Source organism: Toxotes jaculatrix, chromosome 17, assembly GCF_017976425.1.
Source record: "Toxotes jaculatrix isolate fToxJac2 chromosome 17, fToxJac2.pri, whole genome shotgun sequence".
Taxonomy (NCBI): domain Eukaryota; kingdom Metazoa; phylum Chordata; class Actinopteri; family Toxotidae; genus Toxotes; species Toxotes jaculatrix.
The window spans coordinates 17,194,757-17,213,921 of record NC_054410.1 but is presented as its reverse complement, the minus strand read 5'-3'; the positions used below and the strand labels follow the sequence as shown (position 1 = coordinate 17,213,921).

The window sequence follows — 19,165 nt, the reverse complement described above, 5'->3', positions numbered from 1 at the left end:
TCTGGACTAAGTTTTATGTGGAAATGGGTAAAGACCAGCAAAGCTTATCTCATGTAAAGAAAATTATTATCCATTCAATTCCTTATCCTCCTCTGTCACCTTTAAACCCTTTTTTTTAAATATATTTTGGTTTCACAACTACAGTTGCATTTCACACAACACGTTCCATTCACATTCTGTTTTTCTTCCTTTCTCTTGTTTTACCAGCAGCAGCCATTTTGCAGTTGAACAGATGTTGATATGACAGCATGCACTAGTGCTGAGTCAAGCTAAATGCTAAATACTAAAAGGTTGAGACATCCGTAATGGTTCACAGATGTTTTTTTATATCAGTTTGTGATATCAGAAGCAAAATATTCTTCTGATATCAGTCCAAACCTTTTTTTTTAAATATCATGCCATAATATTCTATTGTGAACATCTGGTGCTTGTGTGGATTGATGAACATCTCAGCTATCATGCATCAAAATACTTGCTGGATTTAGTCTCGTGGCTGAATTTCCAACGTCTTATCAGAATAACACTGCTAACAACTGCTCCATCAACAGCCACAGACAAATCGTGAGCTGCTTAAACGCACATTCACCTGTTCTCTCTTCTCACTTTCCTCTCTCCAACCTCACTTTCATATTTCCCATCTCACACACACTTTAACCCGATCTACCCTGTAAACTTACTGCATTTCAAATCTTCACACCACACGGTGCGAAAGTGTTCTCAGACAACATACTGTGATCACTGGCATTGAGAAAAAGCACATCCTATTGCTATGCAGTTGATAAGCTTGGCTCTATGAAGATCCACCTGAATGTTTTTTTTTTATTAACACCATACAAAACTGAAGTGACATTCAAAGATCAAGATTATTTAGATAGTGTCAGATGAAGCCTTATAATTCCAAGCTCAAGGTATCATGTTTTGAGCTAAGTGAACTGAGGTCAATATTGAAGCTGCATCCAAAAAGATAAGAATTTTTTTGTGTTTTTTTTTTTGTTTTTTTATTTAGTCTCTTCAGCTTCTGTCATGCGACTGAACTTGAGTGAAGTTGTCAAGCTACTGTTGTTCAAAATAAGATTCAGGCAATTTTCCTTCAACTCTGCAGCAACTCAGTGAAAATATATTATGAATCTACCATAACGTGGCTCTGTGGTTCCAGCGTTATATCCAAACAAACCAAAAAAATTGTTCAACAAAACTCTGACCTCCATCTTTGTCTCTTTCTTTCTTTCCTCTCTCAGCCTCCTGACTACCTTTGTTCCTTCTTTCCCAGCTTATGCGTCTGCCCTCACGCTGCTTCTGCACCTCTTCTTCCCTGCGTGCATGCGCCCTCTGGGAGCGTGCACATGGCTCCTGATCTGGGCTTTATGCCAGTGAGCGTTGTCTGGGTTTGATCCTTGGATACAGCTGGAGAGAGAGGGATAGAGAGAGAGAGAGGGCAGGGTCACTACATCATGTTAACATTGTTCTCAAGGTGCCTGAACACCATGAAGGCAGACCTTGAGAATAAATATGCCACCTAACATGAATCACATTACTGCTGAGTCACTGAATGAACAGGGATGAGTATTGATGACACTTCCTGTTGAATGTAAATTTAAACTTTACATGTACTTCCTACTGTAAATGTACAGAACCAAAATTCGTTATTATTTACACTGAGGCATCATGCTGTACAGTGTGGCTGCAGTGGCACAGGTAGAGCTGTAAAGGGCCACTGAGAAGGACAGTTTTACTACAGCTATTAAGTGCAGCTTTACTGGTACAAGAACTGAGTGTGGAACTATAGCTGCTAGTTTTGCAGCTATGGCTGAAAAACAATAGTCACCCAGAGGTGGAAATTCCCAAATCAAGATCACTAACAAACTCTACCTAAACTTATAAAGTTTTTACTTCTTTTACTTATTTTATTCCGAGACTCATTAAAAGGTCAATAACTATATAAATTGCATAGTATGAAATGTATTTTTTGTGTGTTTTGACCTACATAACATTGTGAGCATTACTCCACGCTAGCTAATTTCCAAATTGCATTGAAGAAGCTGTTCCTGTGCTTTTACTTTAACCCATGACCTCAAATTAGTTTAAATGCACTAACTAATTAACAGTTACTAGTACCCTGTGTTACACCAGTGTAGTTGGACAGGCAGCCGACATTTGCCTTTATGTTTTTCTCTGTGTGCGCACATTCACAGTGAGGTGTGTGTTTTGTGTTCTCTAACCCCCAGTAGGTTCCTGGGTATGTATCCTTCGCGGTCGTTGAGTCGCGCCCACCACCACTCTGTCTCAGTCTCGTCACGTCGACGCAGCACAGTGAGAGCGTCGCCTTCGCTGAAGGAAAGCTCATCAGCCTGCTGGGCCGTGTAGTCCCAGAGAGCATAGACCAAGCCTTTGTTCATCACTCCCAGTTTTTCCTGTACACCTGAGAAAGATACAGAGTATTCAGTGTTCAAAATAACTCTTCAAAAGAGTTAAATTGTACTGTGGTGGTTTAAATGCTATTCCAAGTTTTATTTTTTCACAGATTTAAAAGTTATTTTACCCTGCGGGCTTGAGTAAATCTGGTGAGTTTGGATTTGTTGACTCACCATCTGTCTCTCTGTATTTACCTACCATAGAGAAACTGAGAACACTGTGTGTAGCCCTCCTCCATTTCTTCACATTTGTCTGCTGCTGTTTCGACATCACTAATTGTTGTGGCGAAAATGGCTGCGCCGGACTCCACAAGCATCTTGCACAGGTGGACGCTGTTACATGAAGCTGCACAGTGCAGGGGAGTCCTGGGAGGAACGATATTAGAGTCATTCAGCTCCGATAAAGAAAGGACAAAGGTGTTCCAGCATTGAACTTCTATTTTAAAGGACCAAAGTGAAGGATTTATGGGGATCTATTGGTGGAAATAGAAAATAATATTCATAACTATGTTTTCATTAGTGTATAATCACCTGAAACTAAGAATTGTTGTGTGTTTCATTAGCTTAGAGTGACTCCTCCATATCATAGTGACAGGACCCTCTTCCTAAATCCATCACACTGGTGCTTTACAGCTAATAGGCTAAACACAATTGATGTCATCACGAAACAGGCTGACATTAACTGAACATGAATTCAGTCGGCTGCATCAGTAATTAAATCAAGTAACTTCTGAATACAGAGCCGCATTAGGCTTGGTAATCTCTTCCTTTAATACTGCTCAGGCAGCTGAGTCAGAAAAGAATTTGGAAATGCAATTATCTCTGTCATTGTTGCCTCTGAGCTCTCGCTGCCACAGACTGTGTTCATTACCCAAACTCCCTCCAGTCCTTCAGCAGCCACTGCTCCGTTATTAGTCTAAACTTTTACACGACTGAATCAAATTACTGACCATCCGTCACTGTCAGCTGCGTTAACGTTCACTCCGAAGTCCAGCAGAAACTTGACAATATGGTGGTGTCCCGCGCAGACAGCGTTGTGAAGAGGAGTTATGCCTTCATCATTAGGCATACTGGGATTTTCCACCTTAAAGACAGAAAATGAGAAAACATGCATAGAAAATATTAGAATTAAATTAAATTCTGATACTGAATTGTGACACAAATTATTGACTACCCACAGCAACAACGGAAAAATCCCCAAAATATCACTATTGGTGTCAGCCTTGTTGAGAACGTTACAGAAGTGCCAAGTGCTGGATTTAACTGCAAAACTCAAGATAGTGCATCATTTTTTGAACAACTTGGAAATTGTTGAGTCTTATTACCTCAGGGTGTGATACCTTTTAACTGAGCTTGTTCTATATGTGACGCATCTACATGCTTCCTTGAGAGTATCATCGAGAGTTTGCAGTTTGAGGAGTCAGTAAGCACTTTTCTGTCCAGCCTCTAAAGTGGAAGATGTCAGGAGTAGACGGGGATTTGCATTTAAAGATGTATGGCTTTGTTCTTGAGAGCTCTGTGCTGCTATAACACACTGATACACAGTGAGTGTGTCCTCAACAATAAATCTGCACACCTGACAACTGAGACCACCTCTCCCATAACAGTACTGCTGAGCATCAAAGATATACTTAATTTATATTGTCCTGAAGGTATTGAAAGCTTCAAACTCCTCTAGTTGATGGCAAATCTGTTGAGGCAATCTGTGTGTGGGTGCACAGGATTTGTTGGCATGTAAAAATATTCCTCTGTTGCATAAGGGAATGTGTTTTTTCATTCAACACAATTGTTTAAAAAGCAAATCAAATCAAAAAAGCACAGAACTTTAGAAGTGGAAATTGGAAATATTAGATATCCAGTCCTACTTGACACAGGCCAAAACTTGAGGGCTAAACAGAAAATTCTCCAGTGAGATTTTGTTTGAAATGCTACTGAAGTTTAGGCCCTCTCCTTATCTCACATTTCTCCAGCAGATTCTGACATAATACAACTGTAATACACAATTTGGAAAGAAACATATATTGAAGAAACTATGCCTGAATATTCATAATGGAATGAAATGTTTTGCATGGGTACCTTCAAATCACAGCCGTTGCATTGTCACAACAAAACAAAGGTGAGGAAGAATCACAGCAGGTTGTCTGACAAGTTTTACTGTGTTTTTCCCTTTGATGTAGAGATTTTTTTTACTAATTACACCGGCACTGAACGTGTTACAGTCCAATTCAGTTATTATGCCATTGTTGTACTCTTTCATTACTAGACTCTTTCAAGTGGTCTTTTTTTTTCTTTTAATTTCCATTTTCCAGCCTATTGTTTCTTTTGCGCTCCCAGCTGTGAGAGAGGAGATCTCTCTCTGAATTGCCTTTCCATGGGTCTTTCTTTTGGTCTGAAGTTTTTTTTTTTTTTGTTGTGGGTAGGTTTTCCTCATTTTCTTAAAGAGAATCAGATGGGTTTGGAACCCTGGCTGATGTAGGCCTGCCATATGACATGACTGCAATCCTGAGCTATAGAAATAAACTTAATTTTAGCTCTGCAGACAGATAAAGTTTAAAATATGAAAAATGGTAACGTGTGTTCCAGTTAACTGCAGCACATTGTTATGTTTTACCTCATAGATAATTCTCTGCACCAAATCAAACTCTCCCTCTAACGATGCATCCAGCAGCAGAGCTAGAGGGTTAAACTTGACCCGGAGACCGTGGCCTGTCCGCTCTGATGACGGCTTCTTTAGGTTGGTTCGCTTGGCCTGCAGCACACGGGGAGATAGAGAAAGTGTTGACAATGCAGAACAGGAACTGCAAAGTCAGTGCTTACTGCTCAACCAGGCACATTAGCTATTAGTTTTCAGAGAACAATTATTTTGTTTACTCTTTCAGTAATATATTTCAAGAGCAAAAATTTAAGGAAACACAACAATCCAACAACTATTCAGTATATAGGGTATTAATATTATAACAATAAAGCTGTACAATGTAGAGTCCATTTTAGCAAAGCTCCACTTTTAATACATTTACCAGATTTTATTTTATTCTATTTTATAATAGTATGTATCCTTACCTTAGGCAGTGAAGGTGGTGCAGGAGGTGATGGAGAGGCGTGGCCTACAGAGTTGTGGGCGGGACTAGATCCTCTCTGGTTGTTGTTGTTCTGGTCCTCTGGCCTATCAGGTGCAGGGGACGAGCTGGGTTGGGTCGGTGGTGACACATTATTGGTAGTTTCTGCCATTGATGTTGTCTCTTTGGATGGTTCTACGGCAACAGAAGGAGGGGACAAGCGTCGGGAGTCCGAGTTCAGGTTCTGAACTTCGCCCTCCACAGCTGCCACACTGGCTGGCTTGTCACCTTGTTCTACATTCCCATTGGCTGAATGGATGTTGTCCATGTCACCCAAAAGGCAGTCGGGTTGGTAGAAAGTGTTACCTGGAGAATCAAAATAGGCAGTTTATAACTCAGGAAGATCAGGAAATACACATTTTATGTATAAACCACCTGATGCCACCTGAGGCCCGACCATATCACATATCTCAGTGTCTTACCTGAACCTCCTTCCATGCCTCCTGCCAGAGTGTTAAACCTGCAGAAGAGAAATGAGAGAAATCAGCATAGTTTCAGTGTCAGTGTCAATTTCAGTATAAACTGGTCTGTCTCTGTGGTGGAGTACTGTGCAACACTGACCTCTGGTACAGTAGTTTCTGGATGTTTGGCCCCTGTGGGCCCTCAGGTTCAGTGATTGAGCTCCGTTTCTTCAGCGGTCGTGGAGCATTGCTGAGCCGTCGGCGGAGAACCTCCAGGTCAGCATCACTCTGGTAACGTAGCTGGCAGTGGGCTGTGGAGGGGCACAGGCAGGGGGGAGTGTGCAATGTTTAAAACTACATATTTCCTCTTATGCTATTTATTTATTACAGTTTAGTTATTAATTGCTCCTGCTCCAAAGATCCCAAATGATTAATTATTTGGCACAAGAGATATATTTTCCCCCAAATTACAACAATAATTTCTATTGTCAGAGGAAATTATCACAAGTAAACTTTGCAAATGACACATATAATCATGTAAAATACAACAGTAAAATATCTACAGCATCTCTGGAAGAAGAATTAGCAGATTTATGGCAACACACAGGTTGAGTCTGATTTATCTCCTGGTACCTACCAACTGGGGTGAGCTTTGTGGGACTGAGGGGACGAGGGATGTTATCTACGCTTGGTGGAGGGATGATTTGCCCATTGCTGCTTTCTCCTCCTCCTTTATCTGTTACATCCTCTCCTCCTGCTCTTACTCCTCCTCCTCCTCCACCTCCCTGGAGGAAAGGGACCGGGGAAGGAGAGGAGGAGGATGTGGGGAGGATGGGTTTGCCATAGACTGCAGAGAGAGGAAAGGGAGAGGTATTGATTTGTTTTCCCCTGAGGACATTGTAGCAACAATAAAGATAAAGTATCTTTAGTCTAAATATACAATATAACCTCTAATCTCTAATTTAATCTGCTGTTTAATTACCTGCTTTGACAGTAGTTCTGTTGCTGAGAGATCCATAGTTTTTGGCCTGAGGCTGCTGGAGGTACATGCTATAGATGGAGCTGCTGTTCATGGTGGCGGGGCCCTTCCTGGGGGACTGGGGCCTGGAGGGATGGTCCGGGACATAGGGACGTACGGCCACTGCTGGAGGGGGATCTGTTCGCTCTGTTTGTGGGGACAGTGGAGAGGGCTGGGAGATGGCGGCAGAGCCTAACAATAGAGATGGAAGAAGGAAAATATACAATTAAACAAAACAAAAAGAGAGAAATTACTTGCAAAGTCCATCATTCTCTTTCTATAACATAGAGGTGCTTTTCATATTTTGTCAGAAATTACTGCTTAAATAAATCATTCCAATTATAAGAGGTAATACACCCATGCAACTCATCAATTAGAGAACAATCCTTGTTGTTAAATTACCTTGGATTGAATTAGGAGGGACAGAGATACGCTGCTGTATTTGTTGAGAGGAGGAGGATGATGAGGATGAAGAGGACAACGTGGTGTTGGCAGCACTAGATCGTGGCCAGCCCAGTGTACCTGGTGCAGAGCGGGGCAGGGAACTGGTGGCACAGTGATGCCCTGCCGCCTGGTGGGTGGCACTGGGATAGGTACCATAACCAGAGGGAAGCTGGTGGGAGAAGGAGATACAAAAATAAAGAGAGAGAGAGAGAATCTGAAAAATTGTTTCTTAAAGTGTGACTGAGATATTTGATCTCATATATTTCCTGGGCTGTAAAGTTCACACAGTTATTTACAGTGCTGGCCTTCGGTGGGAACCAAGAAGGCCCTGTAATCGCCTCAATGGGGCCTTTAGCACAATGAAAACTATTTCAACATCACTTTCTTGAAATCCTTTATTACAGAATTTATGAGAATGTCCAGTGTAATGGAAACAGTACCTGTTCTGGACTGTTGGTCCTCCAATCTGACACACTCTTACTGATGCTCGGCCATGATGCTTCATTAGCTAAATGGAGGGAGAGAGAATAGGAGAGGACGTGTTGAAAGAGGGACAAAGGTTACAAAAGGAAAGGCAATTAAGGAGAGGAAGAGGCAAAGGCAAACACAGGCAGAAAAGAAAATCACACAGTAACTAAATGTGTTAAAGTAGGTGAAAGGTAAGATGGAGTTAGGGAGTAGAAATGGTGAAAAGACAGTAAACTATGTTATAATATATGTTAAAGTGTGAAGAGGATGAAAAGGGTCTGGTCACTCACTTGCTGCTAGAATATTTTAAATTACCGTAGCTGCTCTCTACAGAGCAGTATGGCAGTCCAATGCTACAATAAAAGCCTACAAAAAACAAATGACTAAAATAAAATCATATTATTATCCATTCATATAGTTCACTTCTAGGGGATCATAAAAACTGTGGAGATCAGGCTGTGTACACAACAACAAGTGAACTAGATGGTCCATTATCTGGCACCACAGTCCATAGACAGCTGAACAATTATGCAACATTTGGAACAGACTCTAAATCATCAAGTTATTTTTAATTTGACCCGACAACTCTGGCTTTCAATTGTCAAGCCTCAACGTAGCAAATACTGTAATGTAACAAGACAAGCGCTAAATTGCTTAACAACTACTCTACATGTTCAGATTGGTGATTACAGTGTATTCCCCACAGCAAACATGTGTTTAGCATCCTGTAAAGTGGTACAGCAATAGAACAAAAGTCTCTCTGATCACGAGCTTGGTCGCAAAATTTATGGGTGGTGTAGCTGTTGTTAGGGCAACATCTGTATTTGATAATGAAAAAAAGCAAACGTTTATAGCAACTGACAGTTGCAGTCATATAATTGTCGTTTGGGTGCTGTTCTGCAATTTTCACCATAAGAATTACAATGGGTTTTTGGTTAGCTTGGGAAAACCCTGAAACACAGTGTATTCCAAACAACAAAAATCTGCTGAGGTTTAAAACCCACTTGACTTCGTATGCTAAAATGCTAAGCTCTAAAAAAAAAAAAAAAGAAGCTGATGCTGTAAATAAAGGTATCAGCTGGATATAGAAAGTTGCAGTTTAACCCAGCCTGTGTCTACACAGAGGGGGTGTTACATAACTAAATGGCACAGTTCAATGCTACACTGAGGTCACAGTGACAGTCAGTCCCTAAATCCAGATCCACTGCTGCCTGTTGTGCTTGTGACAGTCCTGGAGGTCAGTGGCTTAACTTAATGCTTCACAGCTTCACAACAGTTTAACCAGTCAAAAGGAAATAGCCTCGTGAAAGTCAGCTTGCAGCTGGTCAGTTTAAATGAAGCATAATATTACTGTTAGCCTACCACAGTAAGGTGCGAGCAGGCTTTTGACACTCAAACTTTTTGTTGTTCAGAACTGATATGAAAACAAACCATGTCACAACACAAAGTATAGCTCAAGATAATGTGAATGTCATTAGGTTGCAAGTATTTGGAAAACACATTTTCAAAGTGGTAGGCCAACTCTCAGGCAGACCAACAATGTGATCCTTAGAGCCACACCTCTTGGCCCAGCTCTCAATGGTACAGCCACATACCAGACTAATACTGATTAACTATTGAACCTGGGTGCCCCGCAGTCAGTACAGTAAGCTGTGCTGCTCAGCCTGTTGACTACTGCTGTAACCTGCTGACCTCAGGAAGACAACAGTCACGACAGGAAACAAACAGTCAGCTCTGTGCGGGTTGGAAACTTGGCCATCTGCCGGAGAGCCAAGATTAGATCAGTCACTCAGTGCTGAGGAGGAAGGACAGCACAGTGTACCGAACTGGCACCAGTACGTCCTGGTGCGAAAGATAAAGGGTGACTCAGGTTCAGGTTAAGGGTTTTAAGAAATCGATGAAACTTGACATTACTGAGGCCTCTTCTTTAGGTAACATCTCATGTGGGTTTTTGAGAGCAAATCTCTGTATTTTTGAACTGAAGTATGATGGTAGGTGAAAATTCGTGGCATTATTCACTGAATTTTAGAGCCTCAAAATATCCAAAGCACACAAACTAATAGTGAAGCTAATACTCAGTGTTAAATATGACACAGAATAAAACACCATACTATATGTACACTATATGATGTGTGGAATTTAATCAATATATCTCATTAGTTTTTGTTAGGATTAAAGCAATAGATATGTTGATTGGAGATTGGAGGGGGAAAGAGCTAACCTGGCTCTGTCCAAAGGTACTGTAACAAAATCCTTTTGTCAGCACCTCTAAAACAACAAGACCAGACTCTGGGAGTTCACTGCATCTAGCCATGAAACGGTCATAAACCCTGTAAAATAGCAAGTTCTTGTTTTTACAATTTGGTAAAAACAAGATTGATTATTGACCAAGCCTCCTCACGGGACATTCAAAAAGAGAGCATTTGTTTCTTCAATTCTGGCATGTGCATCCTGTTGCCACTCTCTTGCAAATATTAGTCAGTGGAATATGAAACCATTTGTCCTGATCATAAGGAATTTCTTCTATATTCTTCTCTTCTACTTTAAAGCCAGTGGAAATGCACTGAACTGTTGCTGTGATCTTTGCTCTCTGCCCTTTCTGCCCTTGCATTGTATGTATTAGCATACACACAGAACTAACATTTGCTGGAGAGCTTTAATCTCTCTGATGACAGCAACAACAGCCGTCATGACCCTAGACCCCCGTCATCTAAAATCTCTCTCGTTATCTGACACACACTGACACACACACACACACACACACACACAAAGCATTATACATATTGAAAATAGCTACAAGTTAGTGTACCTCAGACTTCCTTTCATTCATTTGCTGTGCCTGCCTGCCCAGTAGACTGTTGACGTGATTTACAACAATTTATTTTTAAAATTACATAAGCATGAATAATAAATAGAGCTTTGGCATTCAGGAGCACAATGGGATTTGTAACATTGCTGTTTCAAGACACTTCGCTTATACACACGAGTTAAACTAGGCGAGTAGAAACATTCTGCTAATTCCAGCCTGGGTGTAATGATAGCGCTTCACTGTGTGTGTGAATGTGAATATTAATGTGAACATTGACTTGATTAAGTGGTGCACAATGTCAAATGTTTGCTTTGTCGCCAAGAGTAGATGAGAATGTCAATACCACGCTCATGTCCGTGCGCTACAACCACGTGACAGTTACGTTAGCTTGGCATGAAGATTAGAAACAAGGGGAAACAGCCAGCTTTAAATATCAAATCTAAAACAAGCTTCTTTTTTTTACTTTTAACAAATTAAACAAACTAGATATAGTGCCCTAATAAGTTAGCTTTAGAGATACTGGTAGGTAGTTTGTTTCTCTTTTGGACAGAACCAGGCTAGCTCTTTTTAGTCTTTATGCTTTACGCTAACCACTAGTTGTAGTTGGAAACTAGCTGTAAGTAACAAAAACCACTGACTGACAAGACTAACTCACTCAGTAACTGTCTAGCAAGCTTAAGGTGACAGCAGGACTCACTGTGCCCACCCAAGAAAACCTGAACTCATAGTGGATTTGTTTCCTTTGTGCAGATTATTATGTTATTCTAACTATTTTACTGTACTTAACCTCCTCAAACCAGGCAGGAAGACGTGAAGGAATAATTGAATACGAGTCTCAGGTCAGACTGTGGTTTGCCCTCAGTTTGCTTTCTTATGCTGGCCTTCCTAACCCCGAGCAGCTGCTGGATATCAGATGTCATGTCTGTGTCCTTTATACACATGACCCTTACATTCTGAGGTCATTTTCTGCAGCCGATTCAATTATGTTCTCTCTCTCCCAACCATCTGTTCTGTATAGTTAGACATGAACACTCCACAACATGCACGGTTTAAATGCAGCCTAAGATTTTTTAGCCCAAAACTGAAACTAAGGAAATGTCTGTCCCGTTTGGGTTCAGGTTCTTTAAAACATATTTGTAAAATCAGATACTTGTTTTGAAATCATGTAGAAATCCTACATCCTATAGGCCAACTACACCATGAGCTGTGTATGGACGAGTGAGGAACAAGGTGCTACTAATCTATCACCAGTGATGCTAGTGGTGAGGAAGTTTCTCTAGCGCCTTCTTGGGACTCACAGTTGTTACTGTCGCCCCCCAGAGGGGACCGAGGTCCCCCCCATGTCTCAGTGGGCTCTGAGAGGACGATGTCTAAATCTGACACTTTCCATTGGCTGGGAGGGTTCCTGATGCCACTCCTGTCCTCCTCTGCACGGCACGGCCACACCCACCACCACAGGCACAGCCACCATAACAACATCGAACACGCACAACACGAACACCATCACGATGACATCATGATGACGTCACAGAACGGTTACAGCAACACAGTCACAACAGCAACCACCAGCACATCAACAGGTGACAAAACAATAATCACAAAATTACCAATAACATTAGGATAACATCAACAACAACAGATAAGGGGAAAGGAAAAAAAAGGAGCCAACATACAGGATAAGGAAATAGAAGGACAGAAAGTTAGAGCTCAGACAGAGATACGAGACAGTGCAGCTTGAAAAACTGAAGTAAAAGACGACAAACTATTTTGGACCAACCTGAGAGGGAGCGGGTGTGGCTGAGTGGGGTCGGTTTGGATGGTGGGTCAGCTGGGAGTGGGTACCCCGACTCTTGTCTGCCCTCAGCTGGAACCTGGATGTAGGGGCAGACTGCTGCCACTCGACCCATTACTCCACCACCACCAGGGTGGGAAGAACTCTGAGGGGAGGACAGGCCTCCTCCATTCATCCGACTTAACTAGGAGGAGTAAAGCAAAAGAATGAGACGTACAGCGACTCTAAAGCTAATCTTAAGATGTCATGAGAAATTAAAAGCATTTCCATTAGCTGGTGAATAAAAATTCATGATGAGAGTGAAGTTTCCTACTTCTGCTCTCTTCTTATGCAGTCGCTCTCTCAGGTCTCCAATGCGTTGATCCATCACTGTCACCTGAGTGTTCCTCTTGTTCAGCAGCTCCTTGTTCTGGGCCAACTTGTTGCTCTGCTCCAGGTTATGGCGATTACGAGCCTGAAACACACAGCAGAAATGTAAAGTCTTACGTTCTCCATTTGGTGAAAACTACTTTTCACCAAAAGAAGTGAAATCTGAAGCATAAAATACCTGCAGCTCCTGGTAGAGTTTCCTCAGTTCCAGGGCAGCAGGGCCAGACAGGGGTGATCCTTTCTGGCCAGTGGTAGCACCATGTGACCCAGGAGGTGCCCCCTGAGCTGGGGCAACAGAGTGCAACTGAAGGCGTCCTCTCCTTAAATCCTCCAACTGTTGAGTCAACTGGTAAAACAGTTAAAAAAAAAAAAAAAAAAGACTTAACAAGTCACCTGCATTTACACTGAGTCTTCTTTTGGTCAAATTTAGCTTGATCCTGAATCTCAGTTATAATAAACTCTCGCCCCAAACAATCTTCGACATTACCTGGTCGACTCTGATCACTGCAGACTGCAGCTCCGCCTGCTTCTCCTGAAACAGGTTGCTGACGTGGTCAATCTCTGCGGCTGGAGACAGACACCAGGAGAGAAATTAGACATATTCACAGTAACATGAGATCACTGCTGTTGTCTTTATTCAATGAGTGTGTTTTGAGTGTGTATGTATCTAGAGCCATAAACATAAAACATATTTGATTTACAGCACATATTGTAATATACTGTCCCCTGATTTTGTGCTGTATGTATTTGCAGGCTCATCAGGAGAACGGCTAAAAAATATATACATTGCAGGGCTATTTTACAGAGGCTTCCCTCATGTCGTAGCAGCAAGACTATTTCAGCAGATTAAATTCATGCTACATAGTCCTTTTAATATTGCAGTCATAAACTGCAGTTCCTGTAATCCATGGTCATCATCCCTGCAGTGTGTTCAGTGGGCTTAGGCTTACAGAGGTTTCCGTTGATCAGTTTGCTGTAGTCGACTTGTCCTCTCATGGCTCGGATCTTCTTCAGCTTCGCTTCCTGGGTCTCCACTCGCTCCTTCAACCGCTGCAGCTTCTCAGCTTCAGACTAAACAAGAGAGGAGAACACAAACAACACAAGCTAAATATCCATTTGGATTTTCATTTAACTTTTAGCTTTTGAAGTATTACCGGAAGTAAATGACTGCCATAAGTTGGGTCGAATAAACAGTAAATTTAAATTTTTTATTTAGCAGATGGCCCTTAGTAGCCAGTATGAACAGGAGGAATAACTACAGCAACAATGAACATAAGGGTATGTGACTGAATTGAGACAGACTTGAAAAAATGTGAACCTCTCCTTTATAACTTATAGAAGACAGACAGACATATGGATCCCACCTGTGTCTGTCCCTGGTTAGATCTGCCTCCCTGCTGAAGATACCTCAGTCTCTGCTCCTACAGGAAAAGAAGATGAGGGACATGATGGATTTTGAGGTTTCCATTTATTTCCAGAATAACTGCTTTATTTCTTTCACCATCAAACACCTTCTTCTGCCCACTTTTTACTGGAAGTGATGATGTGTTCTGTAAACCAATCACAATTTTGTAAGATGTGAATCAAAACCTGTGTGTGATTTTTTGCTGTTGTTGGCAGGCCACCATCAAACCACACCCGTACAGTCCTGCTGAAGCAGATTAGCTGAGCTTTTAAGTCTTCATAAACTCTTTACAAACAAATTCTTCACTTAGGGATGTTTTTTCTTAACGTTGATTGTTACTTATTTATTTTTGTTACTTATTTAGTCATTAAACTTCAAAAAGAAATACTAGACATTATACTAAATACTAAACATTTGAAACATTTGTTTTGGGGGCTTTAAATGCAGCATAAGAGTCAGGAGGAGAACATACTGTTTGCTTTTCCTCTGTCACACTATTTGGTGTGAAATAAAAATCCAGAGAAGTGTTTTGCAGTGTTTTGAGTCATTAGTCAAAGCTGTCACTTTGACCTCTGACTTACACACACTGAAGTTTATTAAGTGTGTGTTTCACATTCATCAAGCTGTCATTGTGTCAAGACTGCCTGATAAAGATGTCGTCATAAAAGAAACAGAATATAAATATGACAGTTGCAAGTGGCACATGCTGTTATTATGTTGTTACTTAAAAATGGAAGATCAATAAATGTCCCTGTGCTTATTTGTAGACAAAAAATAAATAAATACAAATTAAAAGTATCAATTAAAATGATTAGTAATTGATTAGGATTGTGTTGCGTTAGCTGCCTTACTGCCTCAGTGGACCCTGCAACAGTAATGCTTAATGGCTTTAAACCACCACTGCTCCCTGCATTTCACACCACCAGGCCTTTCACCACGTCATGTATAATTTTGTAAATCATGTGGCTATTGATTTTCCTTTATGTTTATGCATTTATGTATAAAACCACCACACACAGAGAGAGAGAGAGAGAGAATGGAAAGCAAGGCCTGTCATGTGTGATGCTGACTGAAGCAGTTTACACCTCTCTCTCTCTGTATCTCTCTGTATGCTGGCACGTAGTACAGCTGACCCGTGTGTCTCTCTCAAACACACACGCACACATGCACACACACAGAGGAAAAGGGAAATGGAATGTTGGCAAGAAGCCTCCCATCATTCACTGGAAACACTCACACATTCACACACACACACGGTAATAACACATTACATAACAGTAGCTTGTTTCATTAGATGGATGGCACAGGGGTAAACATGCATGTGGAAGGTGCCAGTATCTGTGTTTTTGACTTTTCTTTTCATAGAAATCCTCATCCAATGTTGTATCACACTAATGCTGAGACAGTGGAAACTGCATTTACTGGTTGGCTGGGACACTTTTCCATCTGGAGAGGGAAATACTTCAATACTTACACAGTGGAAGCAAACACTTATTAGCTGTCATTTTAGCAGGGAAATTGATGCTTTTAAAAATGCTGAACATCAGCATAAAGTTGCCATAGTTGGCTTTGAAAAACCTAAATTGGCCAAATCAAAGTTGGTGTTTGAAAATATTCCAGTTCCCTGCAGAAAACACTTTTATTCATTTTAGTCTTTGAAGACACTTTATCAAATGAATGGAGAGACTTTAAGAAATTAAAAGAATACTTTTTTTTTTTTGGCTCGCCCCTACTGACTCTTTCCTGGAGTACAATTCTGCTTCAGCTTCCCAGCAGCTGTGGTCCCCCTGATGACCTCACTTCCTGTCGACTGAAAGGTCATTTCCTAATGTGGGAATGGGGGACAAGTGACCGTGATCTGTGTCCCTCTCTCACACAAAAGCTGGAGGTGAATGGTTGTCTACAGCATGGAATGGAGTTGTTCTTTCCTGCCAGTCCTTAAACCCTGACCTGGATCACATGTCCGCTTTCAAAGGAAGACGTATGAGCCATGATTCTTGGACACACACATACACAGACACACACAGACACACACACACTCCTCTGAGGCCTTAGCTCATGGGACCCCTGGGATGGGGGGCAACCTCTTCAGGCCGACTGTAATGTAGATAACCTTACACTTCCTGACAGGCAATCCATTCAAGTTACCTTGGCGACCAACATCTGTTGCTGAGCTTCAATTTGTTGCTGTTGTCTTGTGGCCATTTCCTGGAGCTCAGAGAGGGTCAGCTCCACACGGGGAACCTACACACACATAGAACACACACAAAAGTTGCATATATTAAAACAGTATGTCCCCAAAAAAGCCTATGTTTCCCATTGTGTATCTTCATTACACGTAATTGAGCATAGGACTGTTACTGACAAGATGACACACAGCTGCTCACACACATATCAACCGTACACTTCAGGTCACAGAGCACCTTCAGTGTGCAGAGCAGAGAAATGTTATTAGGCCAGCAGCTGGTGGCCTTGGCAGAGTGACAGAATTATAGCACTGGTTCGGGGAAAATAGCCGGAGTCCTATCTGCCCTGGTCAGTACAGTGCTGTGACACAGTCATCAACATCTGCTGAAAAAAAAAACAAATCACACTCATCATTTGTCCTGTATTCTACTATCAGAGGAGTGTTTTATCAAACCGGGAACACACCAGAACATTCTCTGTTAAGAAGCTGTGCTTGTGGATGTTGTACAGAACAAACATTTCTATGATTGGACAAGAAAATGTGTGTGTATTTGGGGGGGTTGGGGGTGATGGGTGGAGAAATGCCTTTAGCAGACAACAGCGGAAAGCTTCAGCCCAGCCACATCCTGCTATTGTGTATGTTCACTCATGGACACACACACACACACACACACACACACACACACACACACACACACACACACACACACACACACACACACACACACACACACACACACACACACCATAAACAGCACCTGGTCTGTTACATTCATTTCCAGTATACAGAGAGACTAGACAATGCAAAAGTTTTCATTTGTTGTCTGGTGGGAAATATGATCAAGCTACTTTGTAAACCTGTGACTACATATATGCAGCAGCATTAATAACAAGGCAGGTCTGCTTCAAGTGCTTCAACACCATACAGCTCTGCACTGCATCATAATAAAGCTATAATGCCACAGTAGAGTATAATACAGTATAATACAACACAATAGTAGAATTCAAGTCTTATTTTATAGAACAGATTTTAGATGAGATCTAATAAAAGAGGTCTGGGACCAAAGATGAGAAAATGTAGTTTCTGCCTGGGATTAAAACATACTATAGTATGAGTCATTATGAGATTTTCTTTTTCTTGCTTTAGCAGCAGGGGCAGCCTTTTTTCAGGACTCATCATATTATCAATATACATAAAAAACAATTTATGGCAGGATAAAGATTTTCCCACACACTACAGCATTCTGTTTGTAATATAGTATATTCTCTCTATGGGTAAACTTCACATATCATTATTTAAAATAATAATAATGATAATTATTATAGAACATTTAAAACAAAAACATTTAGAAGCAGAGCTGATCACAGAGCTGTTGCATTTTATTTTAAAGATGTCACTCTATGTATATTTTGTGTCTATATGTATGGAAAGATACACAGACGTTTAGACTTAACATGGCCAAGTGTCAGTAAATAGGAACAGGACACGGTCTAAAATGAAACCCTGAGGAATCCCAGAGTTACTGTGCTTTAAATACGTGGTACTAACTGCAGTGGGTCAAGGTTTTCAGCAAGAAAAATGAGTGTGGTCAAATGAGATCTTTATCTCAAAGTGTAAACCTGATTAAATAGAGGTTATAATAACAATCAACCCTGATTACACACAACAATCGAAAAGGCTTTTAGTGATACAAGTTTTTGCCACATGTCCAGTCTAACAGAGGTGAATGGAATTTGGTTTGTGGCTCAAATCACTGAAAAATGACATATACAAACCTCTAAACCAACTTCTTTACCCAGAACTAGTGACCCAGTTATTCTAAATATTCCACAGACCTTGTTGTCAACAATTTTAATTGGGATCTATTCTGTACTACAGGTACAATCTTTATGTAGTTGAACCCGAGTATAGCTCTGAAATAGCAGCTAAACATGGAAGATGTCAGAGGTATCAGTCTGTCGCTAGTATGATTTTAAAGGTCTAGTACTGAAGAATATGGGCTTTAGCAATATCCAACCGATTTGAATCAAAACTCAACCTCTGCCAGAGGTAAGAGAGAATGCGGTTAAATGCCAGGGCAGTGATTTTGTTGGGTTGAATGTTCAAAATAAATCTTCACATATCTCAGTGGAGACTTTAGTGCCATGACTCAGGGAGGAGCTGATGGAAAAACTCCATTACTCTGAACAGAGCCCCAGGGTTTTGGTAATTCTTAGATATGAGATTAGTACAACAAATTAAACCCAACAGCCATTTAAGGGCTCAGGGAGTGAAAGCTCTAACTCTGGCTGCATTAGCAACATGCTAAATATCTGTATCAATGATTAATGACACTGATAGCCCCACTGTGCTATAGGAAGCATCATTACCTTCAGGCTAACCTATAGAAATTCTCACAGACATTATGCAGACACATGTTCCAACATGCAGACTACATCATGCTGTAGACGATGACATTATGCTCATTACGCTGGTTTCCCAGTCAGTGGTGCCACATATCATTAGCTAACTGCTGACCTATGGGATTCTGCAGATCCTCACTTTGATGTGCATTATGAAGAATCTGCAGATACAAACTGATCTCCTGCTAATGCACTCTGGTCCAGTGCTGTCACCTTAAAGGAGACCAGGCAGTGCCGCTATAATTAGAACACCGTTGTGATCATGTGGCAATATTACTAACAGTGACGTAGTGGTAGTGATGGATTGGTACAACACAAACTCCAGGAGGAATCCACCTATGA

At 41.2% G+C, this 19,165-nt stretch overlaps 1 protein-coding gene across 2 annotated transcripts in view; it reads right to left on the bottom strand.

Moving 5' to 3' along the window:
- Positions 1-778: 778 nt before the first annotated feature.
- The window catches only part of LOC121197062 (apoptosis-stimulating of p53 protein 1-like), a 42,439-nt gene continuing 24,052 nt past the window's right edge, over positions 779-19,165 (bottom strand). The window contains exons 5-24 of one of the 2 annotated variants that reach the window (XM_041060433.1): positions 16,382-16,477; positions 14,193-14,249; positions 13,779-13,899; positions 13,316-13,395; positions 13,007-13,174; positions 12,773-12,913; positions 12,445-12,643; positions 7,831-7,898; positions 7,349-7,559; positions 6,911-7,138; positions 6,566-6,775; positions 6,089-6,239; positions 5,950-5,987; positions 5,756-5,833; positions 5,472-5,662; positions 5,023-5,160; positions 3,362-3,495; positions 2,611-2,777; positions 2,220-2,419; positions 779-1,404 (exon numbers count right to left, since the gene is read on the bottom strand). In XM_041060433.1, the coding sequence (XP_040916367.1) occupies positions 1,363-1,404; positions 2,220-2,419; positions 2,611-2,777; positions 3,362-3,495; positions 5,023-5,160; positions 5,472-5,662; positions 5,756-5,833; positions 5,950-5,987; positions 6,089-6,239; positions 6,566-6,775; positions 6,911-7,138; positions 7,349-7,559; positions 7,831-7,898; positions 12,445-12,643; positions 12,773-12,913; positions 13,007-13,174; positions 13,316-13,395; positions 13,779-13,899; positions 14,193-14,249; positions 16,382-16,477 (2,718 nt within the window). In that variant the 3' untranslated portion in view covers positions 779-1,362. Of the gene's footprint in view, positions 1,405-2,219; positions 2,420-2,610; positions 2,778-3,361; positions 3,496-5,022; positions 5,161-5,471; positions 5,834-5,949; positions 5,988-6,088; positions 6,240-6,565; positions 6,776-6,910; positions 7,139-7,348; positions 7,560-7,830; positions 7,899-12,444; positions 12,644-12,772; positions 12,914-13,006; positions 13,175-13,315; positions 13,396-13,778; positions 13,900-14,192; positions 14,250-16,381; positions 16,478-19,165 lie in introns of both variants that reach the window. The other variant, XM_041060432.1, reaches the window with a different exon arrangement.